The 23,785-nt window shown below is 46.4% G+C and overlaps 1 protein-coding gene across 1 annotated transcript in view; it reads right to left on the reverse strand.

Moving 5' to 3' along the window:
* Positions 1–23,785, reverse strand: part of LOC138524981 (B-cadherin-like) — a 247,145-nt gene that overhangs the window by 22,465 nt on the left and 200,895 nt on the right. The window contains exon 12 of the mRNA XM_069635550.1: positions 6,349–6,573. Coding sequence (XP_069491651.1) covers positions 6,349–6,573 — 225 coding nt within the window. The remainder of the gene's footprint in view (positions 1–6,348; positions 6,574–23,785) is intronic.

A 23,785-nucleotide genomic window follows, 5' to 3' on the forward strand; every position in this document is an offset into this window, starting at 1 on the left:
TGTTTAGATAGGGTGATGGGAAGTATGAGGCAGAATGATGGTATGAGAACAGCTATACCGAATAGTTTCATAGTATCGCTGCGTTCTAGATGAGTGTTGGTGAAAGGAAGAGAGCAAGCGTGGAGCTGTGATAAGGTGGTTTATCTTAGGTGCTTGCGGTCAAGCTCACTCCAAAAGGTTCCATGTACGCCATCCGTTCCATGTACTCAGACTGTTCTATGCATTTACGACCATTTCAGGCGCTCAAAGCCATTTGTATCAGCCATCTGGACTACGCACATGTCCGCTCTCTAGACTCATCCGCTCTACACTCCTCTCTACAGCGCACTCATTAGTTCAATGCACTCATCCACTCCACCTACTTTATCCGCGCCATTCACTTCGTGCATTAATCCTACATTGCTATTTGTTTTAATGTTAATTAATATCTAGTTGTTTGGGTTACTTGACAGTGGTTATCCACTTTATTCCTCACGTCCACATTGATCCTTTTGTCTAACATTTGTTTATTTCATTAATTTCAGCTGCATTACTGTCTTCATACAACATTTTTATTTACTTCACAGGTATGATTGTTTTTACTCAACCTATTTTGTTAGTCCTTTTTAGCTAATTGGTAGAGGTTATAAGTTTACGATTTCTTGCTCGGAATCATGATACTGCATTGATATTTATGATCAAGTATTTTGGCAACGTCTTTGAGATGCTGTTATCCCGTTTGAGTTAGATTGTATCTTAAAACCGACCCCAAACTCAATTATAATCTGACTAACTACAAAATTACACATACAAGTATATAAACACATAAGACGCTTAAAGACCTAGACAAACATCTAACCCCCAAACCCACCCAATTCTTCACCCCAACTTGGATTTTAAACCCAACTAGAACTTGCTCTGACAAAATTAATGCGTAGAAATCATTGACTACACTCCATTGTTCTGTATAAAACTCTTCCCTAGGGAGAGTCTTTCAACTCTACCGCACAGAGGGCTGAAGATTTTATGTGAAGGGCCCAGTAAGGATGAAGTCTTAATGCCTTGTGCAGGTGGCAGCGCAGCAGGCTCCAAACCACAAAATTTGTAGGCCTTGAAGTTTGACGGGCATAGAGGAGTCAATGGCTTCCTTGACAAGTCCATTGAGTGAGGCGTGGGGATTGTGTGCTTATGTTTAGAAGTGTGGTGTGTGTCCTGGTCACTGGGGTGTATAGTCCTATCGCACTTGCCAGCAGTCTGCTTATTTGGGATGGACATGGAGGATTCAGATTCCTCAATTGCATCTAAGGCAGCCTAATGGGGAGGCATGGTGGCCAATGGACTCTTCATCCAAGGCGGGGGCTGTAGAGTGACTCGCCCAGCATGGCATAGGCCGCCCACCATGGCATAGGCCGCCCACTGCTTGGTGCGCCTGTCTTCTAGGATTTTGGAATTAAAAAGTTTACAGGCCTTGCAACACCACTCGTGGTCAAAAGGGAGGCACCGATTGCAATAGAGGGTCCTTCCAGGGGAATTTGCGGTTACAAGTCAGACAAAAATTGTAAAGGCGTTTGCGCCATACCAGAGAAAAAAGGCAGCCAAACAAAGAAAATGGAGGGGCAAAGAAGAGCCATTCTCAGAAGAAAGTCAATAGAAATATGTTCCCACTCTCCCTACTTAAGGCCAAGCCTGAGGGCGAAGGCAGAGAAGAGTAGCTGTCGAGTTGGCGAAGCAAGATCAGCCGTTAAGAGGATGTTGAGCGGTTGTCAAGGCAGCCATCGTGCAAATGCCTGGTGATAAATCGCCAAGCAAATCAATAGCAATATATACTCTGGAACAAGCTCTGCATTAAGCAAACATCTAGAAAGGTGGAAAAACACTGGTGGGACCATGAGGCACGAAGGATTTTGGGTACACTACATAAACGTCACGGATAGTGTTACAATCAAGCCCAGGTATCTTCGAAGGAAAGATCTAATACTTCACGATTGCCACTTGATGCCAGACTTTATGCACAGCATGTGATTCTAAGCAGATTCACAAACATCAGAAACAGTGTTACAGCATGACATTTACAGGGCAACCTCAAATTTGGATTTCACCAATTGCTCGTCTAGCCCAACTTGCATATGGGGTGCTTACAGACGATGGGATTAGGTACCTGCAGTCTGATAAACGTAGCATTGAGACCAGCTACGTTTACTTCAGACATGACATTTTTGGTTTTTAGCCATCATGCCAGAGTTGATGGAAACCACTATGACCAAGTGAAAATGTGCAGTAATTACCCTAGGAAGAGTCAAAATATACTGCTTGGGAAAGTACCTCTTTTTATGTACAGGATAAGCACGGCAGTCAGATTTTGTGATAAAAGATGCATACTATACACCTTTCATGGACTAGTTTTAGCATGTACTTAATCATGTATGTGCCCTCAGAGGAAATAAAACTACTGTAAAAAACAAACTGCCCTCCACACGCACTCAATGTAATTGCACTGTTTCAGCAAAAAGGCTAACCCCTCAAAAGTTGAAGGTGAATTTTAAGAGGAGCTAAATCAACATTCTCATTTTCAGACCATTAGAAGTATCGATTTAAGAGGTGTTAAGTTTTAGCTTAGGAATCTTTAGCTTTCGTTCACACTATTATGGAACCAAATTAGTAGATGGCAACCATGATCACGGCTAGAGTATGGTGTTTGAAGAGTACAACCACCTGATCCAATGCCACGGACATAAGCAAAGCAGATGTGGCTTGTGTATTCTCTGACATTACTGGGAAAGAGCACTCATTTACCAGTGTTCCATTTTGGTCCTTCACAATACAGCCAAAGAATACTGCATGATTTTATGGATTTTTGTCAACTCATCCAGACGGAACAAAAATACCTTCACCAAAGCAATTTCAGAAGGGGGTCAATCAGAATATTGCTTAACAGTGCAGTAAAAATCACGATTTGAACTACATATTTAATATAAAGCATGACCCATGGGAAAAGGTTAATGGCCCCCCCACCCCTGAATGGCTTTCTATGAAAATATGATTGATACATTGTATCCAGGTCGACATGATCACAACTGCAGTTGCACATTTGAGGGTTATCAGTTAATCCCACCAATCCACAACCAAGAACTCTGAAATGTTATACTGACTAGGCTCAAGTTTTAGTCAATGAAAAATGAGGTGGTCAACCATTCGATTATGATATTTGCCGGAGGTTAATCACCACTTCAAACCACTTTTCCACCAGGAGGTTGGGTTGGAGGTTTAAATTCAGGTCTCACATATATAATATGGCATCAACGTCTATTAAGATGAGTTCTAAAATCTGGAATTGGATGAACAAGTTGTAAAATGGTGAAATTGATGTGCTTCACATATACGATGGCTGGAGTGGGACCTATCCGAAATCTAGGTGCACTTTTAAACTGAACCTACCAGTATCAAGGACTGTTCATTCATGTACTTCTAGAGGTAGAGCAGCAATGACTAACCGACCATCGACACCAGGAAAAACACATGACCAAGTGCTTTTCTGCCCCAAAACGCCTTAGATACATGGCCTAATAACAGCACTTTATCCTCTCCTAGGCACTACTACAATCCAGAATAAATTCAGTCACTTGGCTAGCGTCAGACTGCCCCATGTCCCCCCCCCACCAACCCACTACCAGCCACATGGCTGCTCAGTGGGCATCAACACATGAGAATACTCAGGGTGGTGGCTTTAGAGTTAAGGGCGACTGGGCCTCTTGTGAGCTTCTTGCATTACTCTAGGTATAATATAAGCCTTTTCTTTTACGCTCACACCGGTCTGAGCCGCAGTTCTCTTATGCCAAGGGTGGTGAGCAGGGTGAACTTGGATCAAAGGGGAATTAGGTCATGTTAAACTTATTTGCAATCTAGGCTTAGTCCGAAGGGCACTATATTTTGCTTCGCAATAGATCATACAGGCTTAAAAACCAACACAAACTACTCCTAGCTAAACCAGGATTAACACTGCAGAAATCATGATCACGAATGTGTGAAAGCATTCTAGTGGGATTGCTGGTCCAGAATAAATCTGTGCCCGCCTCCACACTCCTACGCTGCAGCATAATTGGCCAAAAGTATTCCCAGATCCAAACATTACAGACATCTCTTGGAGCAATAGGGTTTTGTTTTTGGATGCAAGGGGTGTGCACTTGGCACAGTTTACGCATATCTCACAATGGGCAACGTCAAACAAACTTGTAAAAAAATAAATAAAATAATCACATTCTTTACAGTCATTATAGACCATGTTCAGTTCTATAAATGATATTCTTAACCTAAACCCATTACTTGTTAGATGATTGCAATAAGTCTTCAACATATGGGGTGACAAATGACCACATCTGGCTTGAACTAGATTAACCAACATGGAAGATATTTGACATACCCCTATAGACCATTGTCCTGGCCCATAATGCAGGCAAGACTTTGACCAGTTTTAATTTAGTCAAACACCAAGAATCATTTCCCACCATGTGTCGACCACTCCAGGTGCTTTTCAATGACAGTCAAGCTTTAGAAAAAAAACACAAAATATGAAAAACTTAAATTCATAGACTACGACGTCTGAATTACGAAACCTCACTAGTAGCACACTTAAGTCAGAAGAAGCCACAATGTTTGGAATGAAAGTAACTGGCAGCATGTCAACTGCAATCCAAGCAACAAACAGCAGTGGAAGCTACACACAAACGCACCAAGAAGGCCGACACAGACTTGCAGTTCACAATCAATTGAGGCCCCGCTTTGGCCACTGAACCATTTGAAATTGTAACCGTTCAAGTTCCCTGCTGCTCTGATATCTGTTCCTTAATGCCCAAGAAGGGCATAGCTAAACCATTGTTTAAGGGAAAAAAAGCCACCCAATGCCAAAAAGTAGGGTGCAACAATACAGCATGTTTAAAATACTGCCTCCGCCTGTGAAGCCTTAGCAGCATTCCATAACTGGCTATGGGATAGTTCTATTTCCAGATTTCTTTCCACGTCACTCATTCCAACCCATGTGCCCAGAGCGGAATAAAAATCAGATCGCTTGCTCCACCCAATGTTCCGTTCTTAGTAGAAAAATAGAAGGCAGGAGAATTCGCATCTGGCACCTCAACCAACTCGAGTTGCATTTGTTTTTCATTGATATTTACTCCCAATAAAATTGGAACTTGTGGCATGTATGTGGAACAGAGATATTACAGACTGCTTAAGACACCCAGATGTCGACCCCACTTTAGGACTATGGAAAACAATGGTGTCAAAAAAGATCTGCAGCACAAAAAAGTGTTCTTCCAGTGGGTCGCGAGTCATGAGAAATTGAGATTTTAGGGCTCCCAAGTCACTTAAGAAAAACCTGCACCAACTAAACTAACCGCTCAGGTCATGGGTCACTATTCAACTGAAATAAATATTTTAGTATCAAAACGTCCCATAAAAGAGCACATGCAGAATAGTACAGCATACAGGTTTCAAAATAAAAATTTAACCAAGATGATAATTATGTACGATATTCAAGTCAATCTTAAAACCTGCTAAAACAGAATTCTAGAACGCCCCCTCCAAGTCACTGCATTGGCTGAATCCACAAAATAAAAGCAGGTAAGCAATGCCTGAAGTTAATCTTGCTCAGAATTGGGGACAATGATACCCTTTTGACATACTTATACTTTGGGCAGTAAAGTGTCTAAAGCAGTTCAACCACATTCAAGCAAGTGGGCAAAACTATTTTCCAGCGTGTATGGACAGCACATAAATGGTAGACTGCCACGATTGGTCTGGGCTTACTGCAGACAGCACCAATGGAAGAAAGGCAGACCATGCACTATGGCAACAACGCTTCTGCTGACGTAGGTCAGTAATTTTACCAGAGCCAAGAACCAAATCCAGCCAAGTCATACTCTATGGATTCCAGGGACCCCCCCCCCCCACTGTGCCAAGCCATGATCGCAAAAAAGTCTGCCAAAGCAAGCCCTTGCATGAATTACAAGTAACCTGGAAGTTCCCCGCTTCAAGTGCCATTGGAGAAGCCTTACAAATATTCCTTCAAATAAAAAATAGAAAATATCTTAAAATGAGCAAAGGTTGCCCTAAATGCAGTGGGACACTGTCAGAGGGCCCCACCTCCGTCCAGCTATGCACCCGAGCTGCCGAATACGACAGGACTACACAATGATGGCAGAATGCAAATAGCTGGTTTGTCAGAGTAACCAGAAGAGAAACATTTGTCAAAGTGCAAGCCACGAGGACGTGAAAGAATGCCTGCCATAAAGTATTAACATAAATGCAGATGGGGTTTTGGGGGGAAGAATAGAAGCAAGACGGCTGTCATGCAGCCCTATCCCAACCAAGTACCTTTTTCGTTCATTTCCGCTGCCCAGCTTGCCGCAGACTCGTGCATTAGTTCTGCTCGGAAAGGAAAGGTGTTCGGAGGCCGGTCCAGGTCAACAATGGCCAACATCTGAGCCTCTGCATTCTCGGTGCAGACTGTGAAAGTGCGAGGATGGGGCTCCGGTCCGTTGTCGTTCACATCCAGAAGATGCAAGACTATGGACGCCATGCCTGTACCAGGAGGAAACCCTGCAGAAAAAGCAGGAGCAGTCAGTAGAAGCCGCACAGACAGAAATTCGACAAGCTTCAGATATCACTACACAACAGCTAGTGACCACAGAGGGGCGTGGGGTACCAGTGCGAGGATTCATAATGGTCCTCGCTAGGAAGGAAATCCCAAACATGCTCAAGCCAAAATCCTGGTTCCGGCTCTGCTCATGGCCATATGCCAATGTTGAGGAAAACCTAAACTTAGTACAGTGAACTATTTTCTAGTGCATGGTAATTATAAAAATCTTTTAGTATCAAAATGCTTTTTATCAACTAGTTTAATGAAATTTACATTTTGATAAGTAGGCAGAAGCTGGCATTCTATGGCCTTCAGCGCTATAACGCCTTCCAAAGAAAATTCACAGTTTTAAGCTCAGATGAATTAACAAGCAAGCGTTGTCCGTTTACTTTCACATACTTTCACTAGCGACCCGCGCTGCAGGCGCCCACTGCCTCCTAAAAAATCATCGGCAGGTGAGTGCTTGCGGCCCCCGACCTCCATTTTGCCCCGCTGACCCCCCCTTCCCACCGCATCCCGCATCCCTTCCCCGAGCGTGTCCCTGCTCCCTCCCGCCTCCCAACCCGCCCACCGCCCGTGATTGGTTACTGGGCTTCCGGGCCCAGGGTCTAGCGACCCGCGCTGCAGGCGCCCACTGCCTCCTAAAAATCATCGGCAGGTGAGTGCTTGCGGCCCCCGACCTCCATTTTGCCCGGCAGCCCCCAGCGGCTAAGGGCCCCGAGGCCAAGGGCGACTCCAACAGAGGCAACTCCAGGAAGTGTCAGCAGGTGTCTGCAGGGGAAGCCACCCCAGTGACCAGCCGTCAACCAGCGACTACAAGGACCAGTAAGGTAGGAGGGCCGGGGTTGGGAGAGGTACAGCTTTACACCAGATACCTAACCCCGTTGCCCCAAACTAAGGGCCGCCGCGCCCAAATTGCATTGTCTATTCTCCAAACTGCATTGATGGGCTTTTCTCCCACTATACAGGTGTCTCAAACTTAGCAGGGCCGCCGTGCCCAAAGTGTATTGTCTGTTCTCCAAACTGCATTGATGGGCTTTTCTCCCACTACACAGGTGTCTCAAACTTAGCAGGGCCGCCGTGCCCAAAGTGTATTGTCTGTTCTCCAAACTGCATTGATGGGCTTTTCTCCCACTATACAGGTGTCTCAAACTTAGCAGGGCCGCCGTGCCCAAAGTGTATTGTCTGTTCTCCAAACTGCATTGATGAGCTTTTCTCCCACTATACAGGTGTCTCAAACTTAGCAGGGCCGCCCTGCCCAAAGTGTATTGTCCGTTCTTCAAACTGCATTGATGGGCTTTTCTCCCACTATACAGGTGTCTCAAACTTAGCAGGGCCGCCGTACCCAAAGTGTATTGTCGGTTCTCCAAACTGCACTGATAGGCCACTCCCACACCGTACGGGTGTCTCAAACCTAGCAGGGCCGCCGTGCCCAATTTGCATTGCCTGCTCTCCAAACTGCACTGATAGGCTTTTCTCCCACCATACAGGTGTCTCAAACTTAGCAGGGCCGCCGTGCCCAAAGTGTATTGTCTGTTCTCCAAACTGCACTAGTAGGCCACTCCCACACTATACAGGTGTCTCTCAAACGTAACAGATAGAAGGCCGCCTTGCCCAAATTGCACTGTCTGTTCGCCAAGCTCCATTGACGGGCCTCTCTCCCACTATACAGGTGTCTCTCAAACTTAGCAGATAAAAGGGCCGCCGTGCCCAAATTGCATTGTCTGTTCTCCAGACTGCACTGATAGGCTTTTCTCCCACTATACAGGTGTCTCAAACTTAGCAGGGCCACCGCGCCCAAATTACATTGTCTGCCCCCCAAACTGCATTGATAGGCCCCTCTCCCTCTACACAGTTGCCTCAAATTTAGCTGGGCCGCCGTGCCCAAAGTGCATTGTCTGTTCTCCAAACTGCACTGATAGGCCACTCCCACACTATACAGGTGTCTCAAACCTAGCAGGGCCGCCGTGCCCAAATCTGCATTGTCGCTAAGGGAGACGGAGACTAAAGAGAGCCACTGTTAGAACCCAACTACATAACTATACAACCCTTAACTCCACCCTTACACCCCGACCAAGACAACAACTAAACTAAAACAACTCAGAATCGTACAATGCCGCGCAAACGACCCACCCAGAGGGAAAGAAGAGAAGAAAGAACAAACACCCCGAAACTTCAACTAAGAACCGCAACAGAACACACCCCCACAGACAGGTTCAAAGATCGGACCAACACTGAAAGAAGAGACAAATCCCTTTACCTAACTCCATACCTCACTGAGCCCTACTCACCAGATCGAAACAACGCGACGCCAAAACCAACTACACTGAACAACCTACCAACATCACGAAGAATGACAAACTCCACCAGATACAACATGCGCACAACTGAAGCGATAACACCATACATCACCAAAGCAAGAAGAACCCCCAACCCACAACCATGTCCCCTGGAAGACGAACCAGATGAAAACAAAAACCCTAGGCTAAACCTAGAAGTACTACTTGAGAACGCTGACAACCCGAAACCTGCTCCTGAACAAGATCAGAAAACGACCCTAACAAAAAAGGCAAACCAAGCTACACCTCTAAACTCCACTGCAATCTAATAAATGCAAGATCCATGTCAAAACACTCTACAGAGATCTTCGACCTACTCGACGACAACGGCATCGACATCCTCTTCATCACAGAAACTTGGCTGGACGACTACAAAATCACACTCCAAAGCTGCCTCCCAGCAAACTTTAAATGCCTTCAAATAAACAGGAAAAACAGAAAAGGAGGAGGCATCGCAATAGCATTTAAAGAGCAGCTAACAATAAGAACAGACGAACCACTCAACATCCCCAACTGCGAGTCCATGGTCATACACCCAACAACTAGCCCAAAAACCATCATAACATTCATCCTGGTGTACAGACCCCCAACTTATGATGGATTCTTCGTCGACAACTTCATAGAAGCCATAACCAACATAGCCATCAACCACGAACACCTAATCATACTGGGGGATTTCAACATCTGGTTCGAAGACAGTCATGCCTGCCAACTCCCAAAACTCACTGATTGAACAACGCGCCACCATGAAACTACGACAACTAGTAAAAGGGGCAACTCACTCGGCAGGACACACCTTGGACGCAATATTCGCAGAGGAAACTCATCACCATGGCACCGCCGATACAAATACTGTGGAGTGACCATCTCATCATCCCATTCGTAATCACTCTGCCTACTCAAGTCTACATCCAACCTCCCAAACTCACAGCCACCACAAAAAGAAACTGGAAAGACGTCAAAAAAGGCAACCTATTCGAACAACTGGAGTTAACCAAGCCCTCAACAACAGAACTAGACCTAGCTGACCTAGACGGGAAAGCGGAGATACTACACAAATGGATTGCAGATACAATCGACAAGAGGGCCCCAGAAAAACCATTCACACCATCAAAAAAAAAGAGCAATGGCAAAATGGTTTACCCCACTACTAAGCACCATGAAAAAGGAAAACAAAAAGATGGAAACGGAATGGAGGAAAGATTACAATCCAGACAAAAAAACAATGTTCCAGAAGCACATTCGCGCATACAAGAAGGAAATTCAAAAGGCAAAGAGAAAGCATTATGATGACAGAATCACAAATGCCACCAACACACAAAAAGAAATGTTCCGTATCATTAAAGAAATGAGAAACCCACCAGGCTGTGACAACACCCCAACGCCCTCGGAGAAACTATGCAACAACCTTGCAGACCACTTCAAAAAGAAGATCAATGACATCTGACAAACCATCCAACAGAGACCAACCAGCAGCGACTTACAACCAAACGAACCCAAATCAGAACCGCAGCACAAACTCAATAACTACCCTCAAATATCAGCAGAGGCATTCGCAATGCTAATAAAACACAGCAAGAAAGCGGGCTCACCGATGGATCCCTGCCCCCCGGACATCTACAAATCAATCCTCGGACAAGGAACACCAGCAGAATACTTCAGAAACCTTCTAAATCTATCACTGGCAACAGGGACAGTACCAAGGATCTTCAAATCGGCTTACATCAAACCACTTCTGAAAAACACAAGCGGGGACGTAGATGACCTCTCCAACTACAGACCAATCTCCAACATCCCCTACCCAGCCAAACTCCTCGAAACCTACGTATACAAACTAACCCAAGAATACGTTGAAGAACACCACCTGCTAGACCAAGCTCAAGTCGGCTTCAGACCCACATGAGGTACAGAAACAGCACTACTATCCATCTGGGATGACCTAAAAACAAACGCAGACTCCAACACAACATCTGCCCTTATCCTGCTCGACCTCTCAGCAGCCTTCGACACAGTTAGCCATGACACCCTAACCAAAAGACTAGAAGACATAGGCATAACAGACACAGCGCTACGCTGGACTAAATCATTCCTAGCAGACAGAACTGAAACAGTCTGCATCAAACCCTTCAAATCCACCCCACGAGTCAACGACTGGAGTACCACAAGGAGCCTCACTATCTCCATTGTACTTCAACATCTACCAAACCCCTGTAATCAGAATCTTCAAGAAACGCAACATCAAATGCTACAACTATGCAGACGACACTCAAATCATCTACAAGATCGAAGACACCCAAGCCGATCATTCAAACCTAACAGACTGTCTAAAAGAAGTCTTCAACTGGATGAATGCCAACAACCTGAAAATCAACCCAGGAAAAACAGAAATCATGATCATATCCAAAGACCAAGAGAAGGAAACCGCCATCCCGTGGCCAACGGAAATGGGATCTATACCATCACCATCTAAGGTAGTAAAAAATCTGGGAGTCCTGATGGACAACACCCTAACCTTAGAACCGCAAATAAACGCAACAGTCAAGAAATGCTTCTTCCTCCTCCACACAGCAAGAAAAATACTACCTTTCCTCTCCTTCACACACAAAACACTCACCATCGTCGGCCTCATCATGTCAAGTATCGACTATGCAAACAGCCTCTACCTCGGTATACCGAATACCTACTGAAGAAGCTACAACGGATCCAAAACACTGCAGCCAGACTACTCCTCAAACTATCCAGAAGAGACCACATCACCCCGGCCCTAAAAACACTACACTGGCTCCCAGTAAAACAGCGTATCATCTTCAAAACAATGTGCATAACGCACAGGGCAATCAGCGGACAAGGAGCTGAATTCCTACAAAAAAAAAATAACAATCTACAAGCCAACGAGACCACTCGGGTCAACCAACGAAATCCGACTGGAACAAAAACCTTACATCAAGAAGAAACTCGAAGGCACCGCTTTCTACCACTTAGCCGTGAAAACCTGGAACATCCCAAAATTGATAAGGAACACCAAAGACCACCTTAAATTCAGAAAATTACTAAAAACCTACCTCTTCAACACCGGAGACTAAAACCGAAACAATAAGACAAACGAATCATCAAAAAAGGACAGTGACAAACTGCTAGAACCGACAGAAGTACCCTGGGCACCAGCAGGGCTGACGCTGGACACAGGGGTCCACCCGCGAGACCCAGAGAAACGGATACAACTACTCCAGCCAACCCTTACCATCCCCCACCGCCCTCACAGCCACAACTAGGTCCCACGAGGCTGTGGAACAGACAAGATACCACCAATCACCACACAACCGGGTGTATGGACACTAGCAGCGGCGCTAGTCATGTGGAGGGGGGAGGAGCATGCAAGGTTAAGGGAGCGGGCGGAGGGGACAGCTAGATCCTCAAACGGCCTCGAATGGAAAATCGGGCACGTACCTCCTGAGGCTCAGGGTGTACAAGCATCCCGTCGGGTAAGATTACACGAGCCCAACCGGTTCAGTCCAGGATAGAGATGACTAACGAATACCATTAACAATTTCCTTCTCGGCATACACCTCTCAAACTCCAAACCAAACAACCACAAACCTCTAGCGCAGCAAACCGCACGACCTTCACTACACTGCAACAACAAAACAAAAAACACATAGACTCGCACATCAGCACACGACGACTACCGGCCGCATACACCCCAGGCCCAGCCGACGGAACCACCGGGCTGAGGCTGCCAACAGCACATCACTGCAATCTTGCACTTTTCCAGCCTCCACCCACTAACCCACCATCCCCCCCTCTTTCAGAGCCGCCAGAGCGCCAGGGGACCACTCCGGTGGTGATAATGTTAAAGGTCATTTGTACCGCGCACTAACATTAACATATATGCATGATTTAGTACTACAGCTTGTGTGCCTTCTAATTTTAGGGGGGGGTTCGGGGGAATATTCAATAACGAAGGCATCTTGCCAAGACAGCGTTCACTTTTATTGGCTATAAAAAATTTTTTTTTTTTAAAAAAGTCGGCCAGGAGTCCATTAGCTAAGCCCTCCCTTTTGGTCCAGCAAAGAGGGATGGATGCAAAAGCTTGGATCCACATCATAGCCACTGGTAGTTGTGCTCTGCTGCCTTCAATTCTGTGTGTTTCAGCCTGCCCTCCCATCGCAAGAAATTGAAAATCATTTGCCATTCAGGCTTATATGTAATGGCAAAAAAAAAAAAAAAAAAAGTATTCCAGTTGAAGTGCAAGGCCACAGCCCCGATTTATGAGACAAGCAAAGACACCCATGTTCAGGTCTCATTGGAATTTAGTTATGTGGAGATTCGGACCTAGTGCATGTGGAGTTCAGGACTAATGTCATGGCACACTTCTGCAATCAGTGTAAGTGATGGAACAACTTGCCATTAATCATAACCACTGAACACTAGTTTCAGGTAGTCAGTGGGGTGTTGCTTGCGACTCTAGGTACAGCAAGCTGTGGGTAAGTCTGAGAATACCCAATAGCAACAACCGAGGACCTGACCTCATCTACCCTATGGTTGGGTTTGGAGGGAAATTGCGCTGACGACTGGTGGAAATCCATGTTCGAAGGGTCAGACCGAAAACTTATGCACGGGCTTGTAATGTTTTTGAAAGACTAAAACCTGCCTAGCTAACCTGGACCCCCCTTCCTAAGAACCCCCAAGGTTGCCTCCAGGGTTTGGTTCCCTAGGACAACAACGACCTTGATGAAATCATGCCACTGGATGACGATGTGGAATGCCCGTTTGTCTGTAACAGGTTTCCTTCTTTTTAAAGGTTTCTTGAAACCAATAAAAACAATAAAATAAATTGTAAAAAATTAATCCAATTTGCACAGCTACGAGCCTAGCTGTTTGAGACTGCGCAACAGGCGAATACAAAAAAATGCCCTTGCATTTACGTATTGAGATACATAGGAATCCCAAAAAATGCCGCACCTCAGGTAAACAGAAAATATATGGAAGTACAAAAAGATTGTTTCAGCGTAGTCCCCATTCATTTTTCCCATAGAGAAAAAGCCTTTTGCTCAAATGCACAGCCCAAACCGCTGGATGGAATTGGATCAGGTACCAAACAACTTGGGCTTGAAGCATTGACTTCATGTCTGGGGTTATTGTGGCCAGTAGTTTTAAAAATATTTGATGGAGAAGGGGGTGCCCCTGATTCCAGAATTATAGCTATATCTCCCATGGTGCTTTGCTGCAGCAGAGATTTTTCAGAAATGAAGTCACACGTTTTTTGTTCGATGCGAGAGATTACTGCGGTTACAACAGTAATAGCACCGGCTAGCCGAAAACTAAAAGTAAAAAAGAAAAGACTGGAGGGGGGAAAAAATGATGCAATGGCATCAGGTTAGAGGTGGAGGGCAGGCGGTAGGGAGAACTGAAATTAGGGAGTGGGGACCAAGTTCAGAGCTTGAACGTTCTCCCATAGCTGGGTTTATTCTGCAGAATTGCTGCGGCTATGAAAGAAAACCAGATTGGGAATTTAAGTGCGTCATACAAAACCACGAGTGTTGGGGACAATGGGAGAGGGAACGAGGAGTTGGGGGCGGGGGTAGGAGCATACCAAAGGGAGGTAGGCATTTCGTGCGTGCCTGGGAGGTGTGAAGAATGCCTGGATGTGGTCACTACTCCCCAAGGGGGGGCCCCGTTCCCATGAGACCAGGGAGGTGAGGCCTCTACCGCTGGGGGTGGTATTCAGCAGGAGGCTCTCATAGGGAGAGACTCCCTCTCTGGGGATAGAGACACATCTAGCAAGGACGTGGCATGACTACCACCGGGATAGCCACGTCACTAACAGGGGATAACCAGCCTTGGACACTATAGGGTAGCCCCATTTTACGAGTCACAAGGACTATTCAAATCAATGTATTCACCATATACAAAACATTTCATAAAAACATTTCTTAAAACCAACTAAATACTAAGAAAACTGTACCGATTATTATAAAACCAATTAACCTAAAACCAGTGGCTCCGTGCATTCAGGCAAGATGTGTGTCAAGGTTTGCATCAACAATCCATATAAGGAAGAAATTGGGTAAACAGAAAAACAACCTTATTCAAGACGCTGAACTTCTCACTGATGCTCTGCCAATGTCATGCTGGGTGTACAAATCTTGCAATGGCAAAAACCAAGTTCGACATTGGTGCTTTTACAGAATAGCACAGCTTCTTCAATAGACCTGATTCTATACATTCAGAGGCTGCATCTCAGATACAATCTTCTATAATTTAGATCTAATGGACAAGTCCATAAAAAGTGGGCCTAAGATTCCAATCTTGCAATAAGACGTTTTATGGATTGCCAAATTACTCAGTAAATGGGATAATACTGGATTGTTTTTTGTAAAGTCCAGTTAGGGACACTATTTTAGAAAGCCCACCTTTAGTGTACAGGGTTAGACCTCTTAGGTTAGTCACATAGAAGAGAAGTACGCACAATACTTGTAATATCCAAAGGATAATACTACTTTAAAACATTTGAAAAGGTTGCATAAGAAGTAGAAACTTCTGAAACAAGTTTGCAAACTTTAGACTAACTTGAATAACTTTAGTTAACCCCTGCTTAGACAATCTTAGGAAGTCCAACCCTATCCTAGGTGACTCACAAAGTCAAGGGGGCACAGGAGTCCTGTGACCAAGCGCTGAAGGAGAAAAGGCAAGTAAGCAGTGGAAAGGCCGAGCCTATGGCAGTGGAAAGGCCGAGCCTATGAAGGTTTCTTTAGGTTTCCAGGTGCGTGTCAGTGTTTCAAGGCGCAATGAGCCAAGGGTGGGGTACAAGAACAATCTTACTATGCCCAGTGACATCGAGATCACACAAGTGCAGGGAAAGGGATGGGGAAAAGTGCAAAGGGCAGGGGAGGTGTGGAAAGTGTTGAACACTGGATCAGAAAAAGTAGTGCAGCCAGCAGGTGGCAAGTGCAAAGCGCAGGCAACGGGTGTCTAATAAGTGCAGGTAAGGGGACTCTAGGGTAACACATACAGACCCAAATGCAAGGATTGTCAGGAGGCAGTGCGGGTACGTAGCTGGGTGGGCAGGGACCTGGGCCCGAATCCAGAGGGTAACCAGGTGCAGAGTGAAGTAACAGACAGATCAGCAGGGGAGAGAAAGGCAGAAGTAAAGAGGAAGGTCTTAAGGTGCTTCTGGAACCAAAGATGGTTCTCCAAGTTTCAGAGAGGCAGGGGGGCTGTTCCAGAGGGAGGCCCCGGCCAAAGAAAGATCTACCCCCAACTCATTGCTTGAAGCGACTGACCCCGAGGGAGTTGGCGGTGGAGGAGCAAAGAGCTCGAGTAGGAAGGTATTTCCGAAGGGAGAGTTGAAGGTATTTTGAACGCAGATCCAGAAGGCCTTGTGGACAATGCAGAGGGTCTTGAACTTAATCCTTGCAGCCACTGGGAGCCAATGAAGAGATTTCAGGGCTGGAGAGATACAATCTCTGGGCTTGAGGCCAAGGACAAGTCTTGCAGTCCTGTTCTGGATGAATTGGAGCGGTCGGAGAGTAGAAGCAGGCAGATTTATAAGTGAGACTGAGGTTCTGATTCTCACATGTGGGAGCAGGAAGAGGGCCAAGGGAGGCAGGCCAGAGCACGATAGGAAAAGAAGGTGTGGGTGTCCCAATGAGGAGTATCTCAGTCTTACTGGCATTAAGGCAGAGGTTGTTGGCAGGACAATATTCCTTGATTGCAGACAGTCTGAGATGAGAGAGGGAGAAGTGGTGGCAGAGGGTAGCCTGAAAACGAGCCAAGAGTAATCCGCATCGCACTGAAAATTGGAGCAGAGAGAAGCAATCCGATGGGCGAGAGGTGCCAGGTATTGGTTGCAAAGCCAGGGAGAGAGGTTACACCCCTGGGGACCACCACAGGTGGAGAGAGATGGAGGAGAGGAAGGACCCAAGTTGGACCTGGGATGATCGGTTGGAGAGGAAAGGGTTCAGCCAGGCAAGGGCCTGAAGGGCGATACCTAGTTTATCACAGAGGCGATTGCGCAGGATGGCATGGTTGAGCGTGTTGAAGTTAGGTTTCTTTGGCTGTAGAGCAAAAAGTGTTGTGCACCACAATGTAGACCATGGAGGGGATGCAAGTAACAGCTCAACTGCAACCCTATGAAGCACAGGAACAACAAAGCAGACCCTCGTCTCAGCTGAGGGGACTTTCAGGAGTGGGATCCAGGAGGATGCCTACCAAGTTTCGGACTAAACTGCTTCAGAAGAGGTTGTACCACAAAATGGCACAGGACCCCTGCAAACTCCTACTTGGTGACTTAAACAGCCACCTCAACTCCTCATGCACAGCACCCACTCTTCTGTGACTTCTGCACCCCCACCCCCCCCACTGGTCATACCCACTCAGTTGGACACTCTGGATGCCTTTATCCACACAGATCTTTTGTTCCCCTCTCCCCCCACCCCCCTTCTTGGTCAGACTACTCCTACCACCTGGGCCCTTTGAACCCTGACCGCACCTTACCGAGCCCTGCCAACCTTGTTCACAGACATCAAACCCAATGCAACCAGTGTCAGTTGCTGCCTTTGCATCCACCTTCGCCCCACTCTCCCCCCACTATCGACTACCTCAGACTCTGCTCTTAGCAACCTCCATTTGGCCATCTATAATACACTCAACATTCTTGCCCCAGTCATGAGGATCAACCTGAAACATGCCACCAAGCATGACACTTGGTACAAAACCAATCTTCGAACCTGAAGCACGGAAGGGGCAGACCACTGGCTCATCCTCTGACAAACTGGCCCGTTGCCTTCTGCAAAAGCAATATGGTTACCATTCGCTCCAAGAAGCGGGCTCACATCCAGGCCTGTGTCTCTGGAGCATCTAACAGCAGACATTTTAAATCTGCAAGGAACTAGCCAATTCTTCTACAGTCTCCACCTCACCTCTTCCTTCTCATGCCCTTTGCACTGCACTGGCCACCCACTTCATCCCAAAACTCAGGGCATACTGTGCACTGTTTCTTCATTCCCCTTCTCCCCGTGCCTCCCAACCATCTGCCACACCTGGCCTCCCAAACTCCCTCTGCCATTCGCTCCTTCTTTCCCATCACACCGGATGAGGTCACTAGGGTGGCCTTCTCTATGAAGGTCTCCTCCAAACAGGTCTCACTCTGTTCTACCAGAACTATCAAGGATAACATCAACTCCCTTGCCCCGGCTCTTGATTTCTGCAATCACTCTTGCTACTGGGTCTTTCCCCTCTTCTCTCAAACACTCTTGTGCGCCCCCTCTTGAAAAAACCTTCTGCTGACCCCTTGTGTCCGGCTAACTACCGCCCCATCTCCATCACTCCCTTCCTTGGGAAACGCCTTGAAAAGCTGGCTTACCCGCAAACTGGTCCAGCATACTGAGCCAATTGGTTACCTACACGACCATCTGGTTTCAGAGCATCCAGAGGCACTGAAACTGCTATTCTTAACTCCTGTGAAGAACTGCTCACGCCGCTTGACACTAACTCACCCGCTTGTCCTCATTCTACTTGATCTTTCCTCTGCATTTGACATGGTCAACCATTCCATCATCAAACCGGCTCCCATATACCCTTGGAACATCGGAGCGGGCACAGGACTGGCTAATCTTCCTCACCGACCATCCCTCCCAGGTCATCTTAAGCCCCTTCTCTCCTACCTCCGTCTCCACCTGTGGTGTTGCTCAGGGCTTGTACCCCTCACTTTGGCTCTTTAACATCTATCTGGCACCTCATCTCAACTTTCTCCCAACTCTTCTTGAAACTATCCTCCGATTCTCCCCCTTCTTCCTCTACCATTCCAGACAGTATCTGCTATCCAGTCCTGGTGTGCCTCCAATGATCTCTGCCTCAATGCCAGCAAGACGGAGATCCTTCCTGTTCGGACTCCCACTTTTCTCCCTTCACTCTGGCCACCCTCTATGGGCTCTCCCCTTCTCCAACTGAATCCAGAAATCTTGGAGTCATCTTCAGCTCCTCTTTCTTTCCTCCCTCACACCTTGGACCTTGCCAAGAAGGCACATTTTCAACTCCACCTCAGAGGTATTCTTCCTTTCCTCACTTTTCCCCTAGAAGCTCGTCTCTAGAGCTCTGGTACTCTCGAGGCTTGATGACTGCAACAGCCTCTTCCTCTCCACACCCCCTCCAGCTTGTCCAGAATAGGGCTGAGAGACTTCTTGGCCTCAAGCCAGGGACTGCATCTCTCCAGCCCTAGAATCCCTCCACTGGCTTCTGGTTGCGGCAAGGATCAAATTTGTATACCGCTGCATCATCCATAAGGCTGTCTGGGGCAGAGTACCAATCCATCTACAAGTTGTTCTCACCAAATACTTTCCTTCCAGGTCCCTACACTCCAACTCAACTCTCTGCATGTCGGTGGCTTTTGGGTGCAGATCCTCTCCGTGGCTGGCTCCCTCCCCTGGAACAGCATCCCCTTCTCTCAGTCTTGAGCCAGACCGCCTCAAATTCCAGAAGCTCAAGACTTTCCTCTTCACCCCCCCCCCTCCCCCACCCACCCACCCACACTCACTCACTCACTCACTCACTCCTGGGTTAATACCACACAGATGCAGAGATTGGGGATTTGGACCTAGCGTCTTTCTGGGTCCCAGCCTGCCACCCAATCGCCTTGAGCATTCCGCACCACCCCAGCACTTGCCTTCAGGCACCCACTGGCCTGTGCTTCACAGGCCTGCACTTTTAAATGGCAGGTGACCACTCGTACCAAGCAATCTCTGCCAGGGTCTTACTGTTGCACACAACTGACTCCTTGGCGCTTCCCCCTATGGAACTCCTTGCACTTACCCCAGTCCTTGGCCCCCTTCTCCCTGCAATAGCACGTTTTGAATGCTCACAAGGCCTAGTAGGACCCTTTTCCACGATCATCCGTGTCTTTGCCTTTGTTCCAATGTTCCCTCCCCTTTGCACCATGGGTACAATATCTTGATGTATAAGCACGTTACAAATGCACAATAAAAATAAATAAAATTGAGGACTTCCAGGCCGTGGAGGCCGCAGCTTGTCCAGAGATGGCACTAAATGCAACTGGTTAGGCCCACCAGTCCAAGGGAGGAGGTTGTCCACTTTGAGGCTACCCCGTCACAGATAAGTTTAGGTCAGGACTGCAGCGGTTACTAAACCGGCTCTGGTGGTCCCTGGAAGTTCCTGCAGATGTCCTTCAGATCTTCAGTTCCAGTGGTCGACAGTTTCTGCTCCAGGACCCTCGTTTTATGCAGGAAAACTGGCTGAGCCCACCAATCACCAGACATGCATTAATTCAAACTTGGAAGGGGGGGCTGCTCAATGGGGACAGCCAGCCTTACAAAAAACAAAAACAAAAAGAAATAAATGGTTCCAAGCAGGTACACTGCAGGACAAGGACCAGGGGAATGGTCATCTCCCCCACGTAATTTCCTTTCAGGCACTCAGTCTTGGTTTTCCAAGGTAAGCATGCCAAAGAACAAGTTACTTTCTTACCTGGTAACGTTCTTTCAATGGGATGGTCCGACGACGTATTCCATATCTATGACATGTAAGCAGCACAGCTGTGCTGCTTACATGTCATAGATATGGAATACGTCGGAGGACCCAATCCCCCTCGAAGACAAAATACCCATCAAAACCTACCCCAACCAGGCAGGTAGTAGGCGTCCCAACAAAGACCAAGTCATAAAGAACAGGGATTTAAAAAAAAAAAAAAAAAAAAAAACACACAAAATAAAATACAGCCACCATTTTAGGCAAATGGTGGCCCTTGTGTCCCGTACCGCAGCTGCTAATGCGGCCTGCGACAAGTCCACAAAAGGTTGTGCAAAAACTTACATGGCTACCAGCCTGTCAGATGAAATTGGAACAGTAACTAAAAGTTACTGGAAAAGGCAGACAAGGTTTCCCTCAGCACTTCACTTAGTGGGGTACGCTGATCTCACAAAATAAAATATAGGTGGGACATAAAGTGTGCCCCTGCCTTGGTAACATGTGAACACAGGTAAAATAAAAATGGAAGCTCAAGGAGCTCCACAGCAACACTGCATATCAAGTGCCGTGTCCTGTAACAAAATGTAGATAACAGAAATAATGGAGGATAGCATAGCTTTATAAGTATCAAAGAGATAAAGTGTTCCCATAGTCAGAGTAAAAGAATGGGTGAGTGAAAAAAGGTTGCCACTCAGGAGAATCAGTCCAAAAATCCAATACTCCAGCTAAAATGCCAGAAGACACAAGAGTGGGGCGAATAGCACTCAAAAAGGAAAATGTACCCAACAATAGTAAAACGGTGAAATGCCAAATCTTGCTTGATATATAAGGAACGCATCGTTTTAGGTTTCATTCGTTCCAGGTAACTTTTGTATCCTAGACCTACTTTCCATTTTCCAATATGACCAACAACCTGGAGGAAGACATTTGATTAGTAAGTGCCTTTTGCAACAATCATAGTGCTCTTAATATTTAATTTCATATTTCTATGGATCCTTGTGGGATGTAACCCAAGATCAGCGCACTCTGAAGCTTGTAAGGAGTACTAACATGAGTAACCCATGGCAGAGATGAACCACCCTCTTGTCCAACTTCAAAGTGTCGCCGGATTTGCCCAGTTCTGGCAGTCCACAACTTTACCAAACACATAAGAGGTCCGAGTGTCACTAATTGATCGAGAACCGATCACCCAAGCCCCTCATTTATTTGTATTGGTGCGCTTTTAGGCAAGCCCAACATTCCTTTAAAAAGATATTTTCAGAAATGTGTGCAGTTGGTAAAACCCCATATCTGTCCCAGGAAGGGCAGTTTGTCTGGCTTGTAGTTGGTTTGCTTACAATTCTTGTCTCATAGCCCTGTTATTGCCAAAGCTAGCCACTGCCCTGCAATACCTGGGAAGACCCCCACTTTTTCTGGTTGGTCATCCCACTTGCCAGTGCATGTGAATGTTGCACCTAAATAATGAAACTAGATTTTTAATAATTAGTCATCCGATTGCAGGTACGCACCTTTTTTGTTGTGACCACCATGGATAGTGTTTCGTCAGATTGTTTCCAGTCCTTTATCATGACAAAAAACAAAGAAGAATTGCCTTCCGAGACCAGCTGGTGTTGGGTTAGAATATCAGAATGACATCTGCAGAAAGCAGCAATGGGCATTTGTCGTGGGCTAGGGTAGGTAAGTCAATAGAAACTGCCAATATTGCATCTATTAGACTGAATATAAAGTTCAAAAAATTGGTGCAGGTATGCAACCCTGGCATACTCCTTTTTGACCCTTAAAAGGGTGCATTAACTGCCCCCATCGTACTACTGTCTCGTTGCTGTAAATGAGTTGTGTGTGTAGCAGACAGTAAGGAATGGAGAATTTCCTATTCGCAGTAAGTGTCCCAGCGTAACGTGCACAGTACAGCGTCAAAAGCTGTGCGCAGGTCTACAAATAGTACATGCCGATTCATTCTCTCAAGTGAGACGTACTTGCATATTAACAAATGTAGTCTAAAACACTGATCTACGGTGCGCATCCCTCCCCAGAAGCCTGGCTGTAGGTGGTTTATCTAAGATATGGGGCACAGATTTTCTGGTCACATTTGAATAAGCCTACTGGGATTTTGTCCGGTCCTGCTGCTTTATTATTTTTCTGGGGTTCGATTGCAACAGTTTTCTTCCAAGGTGAATACCAAGGGTGCCCGACAAACGTGTGGCTGGCACTCAACCTCCCCATGTTCATTCCACTTGCAATAGAGCGGACTAATGTGATCATGTTTTTTCATTGATGTTCCCTGTATACCCATGTCTGTCCCTAGAGATTAACTACTAAAATGTGGCCTGTTTTTTATACGAAATATCCATTAGATCCTCCCAGTGGGATTCTGCATGTTCTCTCCCACCCCCACCCTCGATAATTGCCTGCTTATTTTAAAAAATATACGTATTTTATTTAGATCTGACAAAATCTGTCCCCCCAGACTGGATTTTTTAGCACTATATCAGCTGTTTTATAGGGATTAACATTTATCATACCATAGATCAACACTTTTGTTACTGTGCAGTGTTTCGTGATGGGCATTACTATTTCAATAATTACCTGGTATGTGTTACACACCCGCGTGCCGAATGCTGTTTCTGATGGAAACAACATTTCCTTGTAAATGAGGCACTTTCGTTCCCAAATTTGTTTTCCACTTTATTGAGCGCCTGGCATGTCCCTCAACAGCAAGTGTGGTACTGATCTTGAATATTCATGGGTCGGACAGAGTCAACTCTCAATGCAGTCACGAGTGGTTGAGGATACTGGTTCAATCAATCTAGGCAAAGAAGGGGTAAGGGGGTGGGGTGTCAATCCAGCTTCCAATCAGCTACACTGTAGTATTTAAAAATGTGGCAGCCAACCAATCTGGGTGGGCTGAGGGAGTTAGGACAGTTTAGCTAAAGTCCACCCAAAGGGACTTGAAAACGATACCTTTGGCAATACCGAAACTCCCCAACTTAGTGCAAGGCTGTACCATCCAACATTATATTTGGCAGCAATGACAGAGCAGCCAGGCTTATCCCAGCTAATGAGGCAGCTCGGGATGGGGGAGGGATTACCACACAGCCACCATCTTACCTTGTCAGGGATTCGGGCAAGTGCTCTGCTCCCCCCACAGGTTTCCCTTCCCTACCCCCCCCACCTTCCCTCCAATTACCTGCTTATTCTGCTCCTCTTTGGGAGCAGACAAGCTGGAAACACTTCTGTCTCCAGTGGGTATGCTCCTGATCTGAGACAGGCCACCATGGAAATGAAGGGACTACGCATGGCAGCCATTCTTTCGTTTATTTTTTGAATGGCCGCCATGGAAAGTTAGAAGGGA

The sequence above is a fragment of the Ambystoma mexicanum genome, chromosome 1q, assembly GCF_040938575.1.
Source record: "Ambystoma mexicanum isolate Mex_15411 chromosome 1q, UKY_AmexF1_1, whole genome shotgun sequence".
NCBI lineage: Eukaryota > Metazoa > Chordata > Amphibia > Caudata > Ambystomatidae > Ambystoma > Ambystoma mexicanum.